General features: G+C 46.8%; 1 protein-coding gene across 2 annotated transcripts in view; it reads left to right on the forward strand.

The window, feature by feature from the left end:
• Nucleotides 1–12,171, forward strand: part of chd7 (chromodomain helicase DNA binding protein 7) — an 83,480-nt gene that overhangs the window by 17,050 nt on the left and 54,259 nt on the right. For both annotated transcript variants that reach the window (XM_071362218.1, XM_071362217.1), the window contains exon 2: nt 2,196–4,196. In XM_071362218.1, the coding sequence (XP_071218319.1) occupies nt 2,373–4,196 (1,824 nt within the window). In that variant the 5' untranslated portion in view covers nt 2,196–2,372. The remainder of the gene's footprint in view (nt 1–2,195; nt 4,197–12,171) is intronic.

Genomic DNA, 12,171 nt, shown 5'->3' on the forward strand with positions numbered 1-12,171 from the left:
CCTCCTCCCCACTCGTGCACCCAAGCTACATAATAAGTACTGTGACACACACACGCCTACACTATCCTCTTCACATACTCAAGCTTACACTAGGACCCAATTTTAGCCTGATATAATTCTGGTTTATTTTTTCCAGGTGTCTGTTTTCCACTTTTTTGGAAACCCCCAAACACCTTCTTTATAAAAAAAAAAATAGAACATTCAAGGTTAATGTTTTTAAGTCCACAACAATGTTTAAACCACATCAGGAGACTATTTTAGAGGTCTGGGAAATGTAATGCAAGTGCACACCAGGAAGAGCCATTGTTTGGTTAAGCGGTGTTGCTGTAACGCTCATGTGATTGCAGAGTTTGCAAGACAAATGGCCACTGGATTGACGCAAATAATCATGTTAGCATTCTGCCAGGTAGGCATAGGCTACTTTGGCGTTAACATTTAAGTGAGGTTTTTGGGAAAGCCTTTTCCATCTCTACCAGAAGGTTATCATTAGCATCATTGCTAACTTTTCAGAAAGTTGCATGAAAATACGAATCACTGACACATTTTGTCTTGTGATTCACTTGGGTAAATTAATGCTTTTTCTAATAAATCCAATAGATTAAGTTTATTTCCTACTAAGAGCAATAAATGTAATATTGTTGAATTCCGTTTTAATGTCTGGACTCCGTAACGCTGCTTTCATAGGCTTGAGGCGGAGTAGGGCCCTAACCCGCACATGCCCACACATAAACACACGTCACGTGTTGAGTTGTACACCCAATCCCTGTGCTAGCTCTCCTTTCAGCCTGGTTTATCTCACACCGCCATAATACCGCCAGCTCATCTGATTACAGAGCTCAGGGGACGTGCAGGTTGAGGACACGCATGATTAGGGGATGCACGATATAGGCGTAGAATCTAATAGCGTTTTAGCAATATTTTGTAAAAAAATATATTATATTTTACACTTGGCTAAACTTTGGGAACCATAAAATTAGAATGATCATTCTAGTTTTATGGTTAGAATACAGTGGGAATGCAGTTTTGTTTGGCATGACAATGGAAGTAAGGGAGATGGTTGTGTTGGAGTAGGAACCAAATTGCTGGTCAGTGTTTCCCAGGGGACCCTAATTGGGTTTAAATAGATGGATACATAGACAGATTTTTTAAATAATTTTTTTATAAGAGCAAAGGTTTGTCAGCAAGATAAGTGGATTTAGCTAGCCAGCTAGCTAGTGATTAGCATAAGGGGCCAACATGTTTTCTAGGCACATTTGCAGCTTGCTAAGACCAACTAACTAGAGTTTTGCAGAGAAAGTTACACAAACAAATAGTATAAAATAGAAACGTGGATTTCTATAAAGAAGCAATGTGGAAAACTGCGTTATTGTTTCAAAATCAGTTGACTGCTCATTGTTTAGTCAGTGCATGCAGAGTGCAGCTCGAGCACCAGGAACTGCCTGCTTGAGTGACAGGGGGCGGGTCTTGTATGTATGGGATTGGGCAGCGCTCAAAAGAGACTGAGCGAGAGCTCCGTCAACTTGAGCAATAAATCTAAAGTTTTAAATAAGGCATTAGACGGCTGTGGCGTTTCAAAATGTCTGGCGGTATGGATGTTGCACAATATTGCGATTTCTATTAAACATTTTATTTATTTGTGTAGCCTCACTCACTCGTGATGCACCCAGAAACACACACACACACAACATACATGTATGCACTCACTCTTACACACTCACACTTGAGCTCTGCCTCTCTCTCTCTCCTCTGCCCAACAAAACACACACACGCTTGAGCAGGTGGCTCCCCTCCTTGTATTCTCACATCTGCTGGGCTGATCTGGCAGCTGCTGCTGTTTAAACACCCCTGCTTCTGCCCAGGCCTTTGTTCTTTTCCAACCAACAACCCATTCTAAAGAATGAATGAGTTTAGGCTTGGTGTGTGTGTGTGTTGGAAGAAAATCTTTTGTTTGAAAGTAAATGGAAACAGAGGTGGGATGGGGTGGTGGGGGATGGGGATGAAAGGGCTATGGGGGGGGGGGCGTTTACAACTGATTAAACTGCTAAACATGTGCCACTTTTTAAGAAATCTATTTCAGTTAGGAGGTTAAAGAACAGGAGTAGCGTTGCACAATTGACCTGATATAGCCGATTCTAATGTTCCTATCTCTCTCTTCCCTTTCTCTGTCCTCTTCCTACCTCTCTCCCTCCCTCCAGGTCCCATAACCTGGCTTTGCCTGACACTGCGTTCTCATTCTCTGAGAGAATTAGGGAAATATGGAGTGACATGCTGCAGATTAGTTAGCGGATTAGTGGCTTTGAGGACATCCACCTCTGTGTGAGCGCAGATTCCCTGGAGCTCCGCTCCCCCCAGCCGCCAGGTCCCCAGCAGCCATGGCCGACCCAGGGATGTTGAGCCTGTTCGGGGACGACGCCAACCTGTTCTCGGACGGGCTGGAGGGCCTGGGGGACTGTGGCTTCCCCCAGGGCCAGCCCAACCCCATGGGGCAGCAGATGCCCCACGAGCACCAGGGCTACGGTTCGCTCTCCTCCAACTCCCTCCACCACCCCTCGCAGGCCGTTCCCGGACAGCCCAAGATGGGCCACCCCTACGACCCCTTCGCGGGCTACGAGCAGCAGCAGGGCCGGATGTTGGGCAACGGGCCCGTCGTCAACGGCATGGCGTCCCCACATTCGCGCTACCACAACAATCCCCAACAACCTAGAGGGGGGCACCACGTCTATTCTGGAGCGCAGGGTGATGGGCGCGGCCAGCCATTCCCTGACGGAGGAGCCGTGTGGGGCCCCCAGGCTGGCCCCGGGCAGGGAAGGCCTCCATTCCAGCAGCAACAGGCTGCAACCCAGGCCCCCTCCCACCAACAACACGGACCCTCAGGGCCCCAGGGCCACGGCCACCAGATGGGCCCCTACATGGGCCGGGCCGACTATGCGACCATGCAGGGCCACTCTGGCCAGACTCAGACGCCTCCTAGGATCAACCACTTCCCCCAAGGTATGGGCCAGGAGCCCAGCCACTACATGGGCCACGTGGGGCTCCAGCAGAACCCCAGCATGACAGGTCCCCCCATGCGCCACCCAGCCCAGCAACAGCAGCCTCCACAGCAGCAACCGCCTGCCCAGCAGTTCCTCCACCGGCCCAGCCAGGAACCCATGGCCTCCCACACCCCTCGCTTCCCCCACAGCCCCTCTCGCCAGCAGCAGGTCCTGGCCGGGAGGCCCCACCAGAACATGGGGTTCAACATGCACGGCCAGGCAGCCCCCCCTGGTGCTGTAACCAGCTCAGGGCAATACCCCCCCTACCCCCAGTACGGCAACCTTAATCAGGGATTAGCCGGCAGTGCAGGGATGAGTCCCGTCATGAGCCTCAGCAGCACCAGCAACAACAGTAACGCCATGGGGCCAGCCCAGGTCCAGCGCTACCCCAATGTAGGTGGACCCCCACAGCGCTACACGGGCCCCCAGGTACACCAGCAGCCTGTCCACCCCAACCAAATCACCGGACAGCCTATGCACCCTTCCCAGCCCATGCACCCCTCCCAGGCACAGGCCACCCCCCAACAGCAGCCCCACCTCCCCACACCGCCTCAGGGATCTTACGGCTCTCCCCCCTCCATGTCCCCAATGAGGGGCATGGGAACCCCTGGGGGCACACCTCCGCCTCAACAGGGCCGCCCCCCTAGTGCCGGCCTGGCTCCAGAGGTAGGGGGCTACCCAGGAGTCCCACTCCAGCCCCCTAACCCCATGGCCCCCCCCCAGAGAAACCCCACTCCCATGGGTGCTCAGCAGCCACACCCCCACCTGCAACACCACACTCAGCACACTTCCCACCCGCAGCAGCACCCCCACATGCCCCCGGGCCAGCAGCTCTACCCCGGCATGCCCCCTAACCAGCGAGTCCCACTCGGCCAGGTGAGACCTCCAGGTCCCATGGCCCACGGTGAGCCTCCAGGACCCCAGGACCAGCGGCTGCTCCCTCTCCAGCAACAGGCTCCCAGACCTGGGCAGCAGCTGCAGCCTCCTCCCATGGCCTTCCAGCAGCTGCAGCAGGTGCACCCCGCCCAGGCTGCTTTGCCCCCGTCGCAGGCCCAGACGCACCTGGCCGGCCCCCACCACCAGAACTCTCCACCCAACCAGCCACCCTGGGCGCCACCGCCACACCAGTCGCCTCCAACCCCCCAGAAAGTGCCTCACATTCAGGTGAGTTTCCTTTGATGTTGAGGTTTGTGTGTCGGTGTTTTTGTGGGTTTGTTTTCATGTGCGTGGGGTATTTGTGTGTGTGGGGGGGGGGGGGGGGTCTGTGACATTTAAAAACTCAGTGGTTTCTGGGTGGAGGTTGAATGGGAGTTTTGAGGTGTGTGTGGGAAATGGATTTTTACAGCGGTTTGTTTCCTCTCCACTGCATATCCTGGCCCTCCCCAAGACCCAGGCGCCACAGTACTAATCTCCTATCCCCCTCCCATCCCCACCCCCTCTCTCTGAGGGGGAATACTCCCTTCCTGCTCTCTAAGCATCTCTCTCCTCCCCCGTCTGCTCTCTTTCCGCCCGCTCTGCTCTCTCTATTCCATCCTCACTTCCCTCTCTTGTTTGTTTAATTCTCTCTCTCTCTCGTTGTCTGCCCCTCTATCTTTTACTCTTCCCCCCTCTATCCATGCACCCTATCCTGTTGTTTTCCATGTCTCGCTCTTTTCTCTCTGCTCTCTCTCTCTCGTTCTGCTCTCTGTGTGTTTGCCTTGTCTGTCTCGAAGGACTCATGCGTGAGTTAATGGTGTACAGCAGGATGTGCCCTGTCGGGAGGGAGAGAGAAGAGGGGAAAGAGGGGAAAGGGGGGCAGGGGAGGATAGGGGGGAGCCAGTGGGGAGTGGAGGTTACCAGCTCTCAATAGTTTGCTGTGTGTGTGTGTCCTGGCTTCCATTAGCTTGTTTTGTGCTCAAAGCCCCTTTCCCTGCAAACCCATTCACATACAATGGCTGCCCTGTGGCAGCACACGCATCCAACACTTAGCATCTCTATTAGTCCTCTTCCTCATTCACACCATCACCACTCTCCACTCCTCTTCCCCTTTACCAGTAGTGGCCCCCTCGCCCCATCCCCCTGGTACCGGGGACTCCTATTAGGGAGTTTTGTGGTTGACATTTAAGATGTCAGAGTTAATTTGCCCAACGCGAATGACCTAGATGTTAGGCACACAGTTAAGCCTCATAGCATCGCTTCGGTGTGCTTCGGTTCCTGGCTACAAGAACGTAACCCCGTTATATGTTAGGCTGGCTGAGGGAAATGCGCCCGAGGACGTCAAGACCATGATGGCGTTATTGTTCCTGTGGTGGATCTGATTTCCCCCCCGGTCGCGGTAGCAGTGTCTGGCTCTTCAGCTCTCAACTCTGCATCACTACTCTCTAATATGGTAATAGGGTTCCTGACAGTCAGCAGCTCCTTTAGCTCCCAGCCGTGTCTGCCCTGGCTGCTGTAATATGGTTATGCAGGGTTCGATATCGCGACCAAAACAGTCACGTTTGCGGGCGTTTGACTTGGCAGTGCGACACACATTTTTAATTGGTCATAAAGGGTGTTTTTTTTTCATATGTTTGTACCTTGATGGCGTTTTTTTATTATGATTTATTCTAACAGTAATGTGCAATTGACCAAACATAAACCAGCTTTCTGAAGTGCGCATATGGTCCTGTAGGTCTACCACTTTGTGTAGCCGTTAGGCTTTCGTTAGCTTTGCTGACAGTCTTTGTGTAGATGGAAATGCAATTTGAGCTGCAATGCGATTTAAAACAAAACTTTTTTTAAAGAAGCAATCCAGTGACCGTTTTGAAAACTCAATCACAAGTGCGCTACAGACAAAGGTGGCGCGTCATAAGCTACGGTTCCCCTAAAGTAAATGTAATTAAATTGTCAAAATGATATAGCCTGATTAGCCTACTCGTATACAGTTCATTCGGAAAGTATTCAGACCCTTTCCTTACGTTAGTCTTATTATAAAATGGATAAATAAAATTATAAAATCTTCAATCTACACACTACCCCATTATGACAAAACGATAACTGTTTTTTTTTGTCATTTTGGCTAATTTATTCATATAAACATACCTTAAGTATTCCGACCCTTTGCTGTGAGACTTGAAATTGAGCTCAGGTGCATCCTGTTTCCATTGAATCATCCTTGAGATGTTTCTACGACTTGATTGGAGTCCACCTGTGGTAAATTCAATTGATTGGATGTGATTTGGAAAGGCACACGCCTGTCTAAGGTCCCACAATTGACAGTGCATGTCAGAGCAAAAACCAAGCCATGAGGTCGATGGAATTGTCCGTAGAGCTCCGAGACATGATTGTGTCGAGGCACAGATCTGTGGAAGGGGTACAAAAAATTCTGCGGCATTGAAGGTCCCCAAGAACAGTGGTCTCCATCATTCTTAAATGGGAGAAGTTTGGAACCACCAAGACTCTTCCTAGACCTGGCTGCCTGGCCAAACTGAGCAATCGGGGGAGAAGGGCCTTGGTCGGGGAGGTGACCAAGAACCTGATGGGCACTCTGTCAGAGCTCCAGCGTTCCTCTGTGGAGATTGGAGAACCTTCTAGAAGGACAAACATCTCTGCAGCACTCCACCAATCAGGCCTTTATGGTAGCGGCGATAATCAAGATTCTCTGGTCTGATGAAACCAAGATTGAACTCTTTGGCCTGAATGCCAAGCATCATGTCTGGAGGGAACCTGGCACCATCCCTACGGCGAAGTGTGGTGGCAGCATAATGCTGTGGGAATGTTTTTCAGCGGCAGGGACTGAGAGACTAGTCAGGATCAAGGGATAGATGACTGGTGCAAAGTACAGAGATCCTTGATTTTTAAAAAACCTGCTCCAGAGCGCTCAGGACCTCAGGATGGGGTGAAGGTTCACCTTCCAGCAGGACAACGACCCTAAGCACAAAGCCAAGACAACGTAGGAGTGGCTTCGGGACAGGTCTCAATGTCCTTGAGTGGCCAAGCCAGAGCCCGGACTTGAACCCGATCGAACATCTCTGGTGAGACCTGAAAATAGCTGTGCAGCGACGCTCCCCATCCAACCTGACAGAGCTTGAGAGGATCTGCAGAGAAGAATGGGAGAAACTCTTCAAATACAGGTATGCCAAGCTTGTAGCATCATACCCAAGAAGACTCGAGGATGTTATCGCTGCCAAAGTTGCTTCAACAAAGTATTGAGTAAAGGGTCTGAAATACTTATGTAAATGTGAGATTTCAGTTTTATATTATTAATACATTAGCAAATATTTCTAAACATCTTTTTGCTTTGTCATTATGTGGAGTTGAATGTAGATTGATGTGTGGAAAAGCAATTTAATCAATTTTAGAATGAGGCTGTAACTTTACAAAATATGGAATAAGTCAAGGGGTCTGAATATTTTCTGAATACACTATCTAAATGTGTTTATTGCGTTTCTACATTTGAAAACAAGGATGGTCCAACTTGGGCTTCCACGGAGATAGTCAAGGCTTCCAACTTCTTCTGTCTTGTTGCTGTGCTCCCCACTGCCAATGAACCTCGGCACCCCATGTTTTAAATCCTTTCGTCAAGAACTACTTTAAAATCTCGTCCCAATTTCCGAAATCACTTTAGCCTAAAACATGCAATCTGCTTCTCCCCATTTAATGTTCTAATTGTCTTTTCATCATCGCAGATTGACACAGCATTTCAATTCTGGCATAGGAACGGTCTGGTGTTTATTAGTGACCTATTTGTTGATAACACATTTGTCTCATTTGATATTCTGAGGGTTGACCATAACGTTCCCACAACTTTTTTTTATTAATGTACCTCCAAACTCTGCTTTGCTAAAATGCATTTCCACTCGAGCCCTCCTAATTGTCCAGTTGAGAGGTGCGCAGATCTTAACATCTATCTGAAGGGCACAATTTTCAGATTATAGGACATAATACAGAACATTAATCTGCCTTCCTGGGCAAATACAAAATCACCATGGGAGCAAGACCATGGGTGGCAAGCTACACGATGACACATGGCAACATAGTATGTGGCACATCCACACATCATTTTGCATAAGGCATGTAAGTTCAAGCCTTTGCACCGTCTCAATTACTCAAATGACAGATTGGCAAAAATACATCCAAGTGTTTGAGATGCCACCAGAGTCGAATGACTGTGGGAAACGTTTCGGTCATGCCAATCTTTGATTTGTTTCTGGGACCCCCCTTTTTTTAATGCTTTTTTAAAATCTCACTTACAGTACCAGTCAAAAGTTTGGACACCTACTCATTCCAGGGTTTATCTTTATTTTTACTTTTTTCTACATTGTAGAATAGTAGTGAAGACATCAAAACTATGAAATAACACATGGAATCATGTAGTAACCAAAAAAGTGTTAAACAATTAAAAAAATATATTTTATATTAGATTCTTCAAATTGCCGCCCTTTGCCATGATGACAGGTTTGCACACTCTTGGCATTCTCTCAACCAGCTTCATGAGGTAGTCACCTGGAATGCATTTCAATTAACAGGTGTGCCTTGTTCATTTGTGTAATTTCTTTCCTTAAAGTGTTTGAGGCAATCAGTTGTGACACTGTAGGGGTGGTTTACCGAAGGTAGCCCTATTTGGTAAATGACCATGTCCATATTATGGCAAGAACAGCTCAAATAAGCAAAGAGAAACGACAGTCCATCATTACTTTAAGACATGAAGGTCAGTCAATACGGAAAATGTCAAGAACTTCAAGTGCAGTCGCAAAAACCATCAAGCGCTATGATGAAACTGGCTCTCATGAGGACTGCCACAGGAATTGAAGACCCAGAGTTACCTCTGCTGCAGAGGTTAAGTTCATTAGCGTTACCTGCCTCGGAAATTGCAGCCCAAATAAATGCTTCAGAGTTCAAGTAACAGACACATCTCAACATCAACTGTCAGAGGAGATGGCATGAATCAGGCCTTCATGGGCGAATTGCTGCAAAGAAACCACTACTAAAGGACACCAATAAGAAGAGACATGCTTGGTCCAAGAAACACGAGCAATGGACATTAGACTGGTAGAAATCTGTCCTTTGGTCTGAGTCCAAATTTGAGATTTTTGGTTGTGTGGGGGTGCTTTGCTGGTGACGCTGTCTGTGATTGATTTAGAATTCAAGCCACACTTAACCAGCATAGCTACCATAGCATTCTGCAGTGATACGCCATCCCATCTGGTTTGGGCTTAGTGGGACAATAATTTTGTTTTTCAACAGGACAATGTCCCAAAATACACCTTCATGCTGTGTAAGGGCTATTTGACCAAGGAGAGTGAGTGCTGCATCAGATGACCTGGTCTCCACACCAATTTTTTTTATTTTTTTTTTATTTTACCGTTATTTTACCAGGTAAGTTGACTGAGAACACGTTCTCATTTGCAGCAACGACCTGGGGAATAGTTACAGGGGAGAGGAGGGGGATGAATGAGCCAATTGTAAACTGGGGATTATTAGGTGACCGTGATGGTTGAGGGCCAGATTGGGAATTTAGCCAGGACACCGGGGTTAACACCCCTACTCTTACGATAAGTGCCATGGGATCTTTAATGACCTCAGAGAGTCAGGACACCCGTTTAACGTCCCATCCGAAAGACGGCACCCTACACAGAGCAGTGTCCCCAATCACTGCCCTGGGGCATTGGGATCTTTGTTTAGACCAGAGGAAAGAGTGCCTCCTACTGGCCCTCCAACACCAAATTGAGATGGTTTGGGATGATTTGGACTGCAGAGTGAAGAAAAAAGCAGCCAACCAGTGCTCAGCATATGTGGGAACTTCTTCAAGACTGTTGGGAAAGTATTCCTCATGAAGCTGGTTGAGAAAATGCCAAGAATGTGCAAAGCTTCCATCAAGGCAAAGGGTGGCTACTTCGAGAATCTCAAAAATAAAACATATTTTGATTTGTTTAACACTTTTTCGGTTACTACATGATTCCATGGGTTATTAGATGGTTTTGATGTCTTAACTATTCTACAATATAGTAAAAATAAAGAAACCCTTGTGTAGGTGTGTCCAAACATTTGACTGCTACTGTATGTGTAACTATTAACCCCAACCTGTTCAGCTAACTTTGGAGTAATTCCCCTAGATCAGAATGTTACCACGCATCAGGTGAATGCAACAGCATTTGCCTCACTGCTAGCTCTCTGCCTTGTCCTCTTTTTCTGGAAGTCTGCAAAGCCAACTTCCTTTATGCAGTGGGTTAAGGAGGTGATGTCATCTCTGCCTCTAGAAAAGGTTAGGTGCACTGTGCTTGGGTCTCGACAAAAGTCATGTCTGATCTAGTGGCCATATTGTGATATAGATTTTTTTTCTTCATTATCAATTTTTTTGTCTTTACTTTTCTGTGATATCTTTGTATGATGCCTTGGTGGGTGGAGGAATAAGGGGTTGGGATTGTTGTGCTGTTCTTCCTGTTCTCACATCTGAAAACCTATAAAGTACATGGTGTTAAATATCGGGAATAAATTTATTTTGTCCCCCTACACCAAACGTGATCACGACACGCAGGTTAAAATATCAAAACAAACTCTGAACCAATGACATTAATTTGGGGACAGGTCGAAAGCATTAAACATGTATGGCAATTTAGCTAGTTAGCTTGCACTTGCTAGCTAATTTGTCCTATTTAGCTAGCTTGCTGTTGCTAGCTAATTTGTCCTGGGATATAAACATTGAGTTGTTATTTTACCTGAAATGCACAAGGTCCTCTACTACGACAATTAATCCACACATAAAACGGTCAACCGACTCGTTTCTAGTCATCTCTCCTCCTTCCAGGCTTTTTCATCGTTGAACTTATATGGTGATCGCATCTAAACTTTCATAGTATTATCACGACAACCGGCAAAACGGTTAGGCTTTCAATCACCCACGTGGGTGGGTGAGGATGAGGAGATGGCACATGGGTACTTGCTTCTATAACACAATGAGGAGATGGGAGAGGCAGGACTTTCAGCGAGATCTGCATCAGAAATAGGAACAACTTCTATTTTAGCCCTTGGCGCGCGCAGTGGGTGCAATAATTGAATAACATATATTCCTACATTTATTTTTGAGCGGTGTAGTCAGGGTATTAGTTGATTAATTTAGGAGTCATTTTCAACATATTTGATACAGCCTAACTGCTAAAACTGCAGTTTGGATTTGTAAAGTTCAAATTGATATAGTCATGCACAATATATTGTCACTGTCAAATATCACAATATTTGATTTAATCGAATATCGGCACCATCCTTGTCTAGTCCACGCTGCACAGGGTTACCTATTCTTTAAGTCGGTCACGGTTGCTGAGCTGATGGATACTGGCTCCATGAACTTTCTTCTGTATAGCAACCAGAACCAATCATGCTCTAAAGAAAGAGTATGTCACGCATGTAAATATCACTATAGGCCTGAGCAAAAACTATTGCTGCTTGGTCTGACGATATCGGTGTTCTGTGTCTCGCCGCTCCTAGCGGAATCAACTTTTCCAACCGAACGACACAATGCCTTTTTTTTTTTTTTCATCAGTCAAGGAGGCAGCAGAGTATGTCTGTGGAGACTACTCTGATTCATCATATCCCCATCTGCCAAAGCAATGATGTGGGAAACATTGGATTACCAAGCTACCTGGAATATTATGAATGTATCTGCCTGCCTTATGCCTACAAAGTTCGAAAATATTGCTTTGCATTTTGGCGGTGCCGGATATATTTATTTTGTTATAAAAGAGCTTTAGGAAGGCCATAAACTGCACCTGCACATGTTGAAGGCTACAAGTATTGATTCCATTCTTCAGTAGCATTTCGTCCATTATGATCCCATTCGGAGAATGGACGAGTTTAAAAAGCCCATAGATTTAATCAGCAGATGCTAGCTAACTGGACCCGTTTGACGGAGTTAATGTTTCCAAATGTGGGCTTCTCCATGACTGCTCGTGCTGGCACGTTTATCACTTCAGCTCCCTCTAGTCCGTTTTGTTTTCAAGGGGATAGACTGAAAGATGAATTCAAGAGTACTTTTGAATAAGAAAAGGTGTCCTTGGAGTCTTTCTGCCTTTTCAAATTCAGCTGTTGTAGGAATTCTGCACCTGATTACCTCTGGCTAACACAGTGGCATCAACAAACAGTAAAAAAGAAAATGAAGTTAATGTTTGTCAATGGCCTTATTCTT

This window comes from Salvelinus alpinus, chromosome 23, assembly GCF_045679555.1.
Source record: "Salvelinus alpinus chromosome 23, SLU_Salpinus.1, whole genome shotgun sequence".
Lineage (NCBI taxonomy): Eukaryota > Metazoa > Chordata > Actinopteri > Salmoniformes > Salmonidae > Salvelinus > Salvelinus alpinus.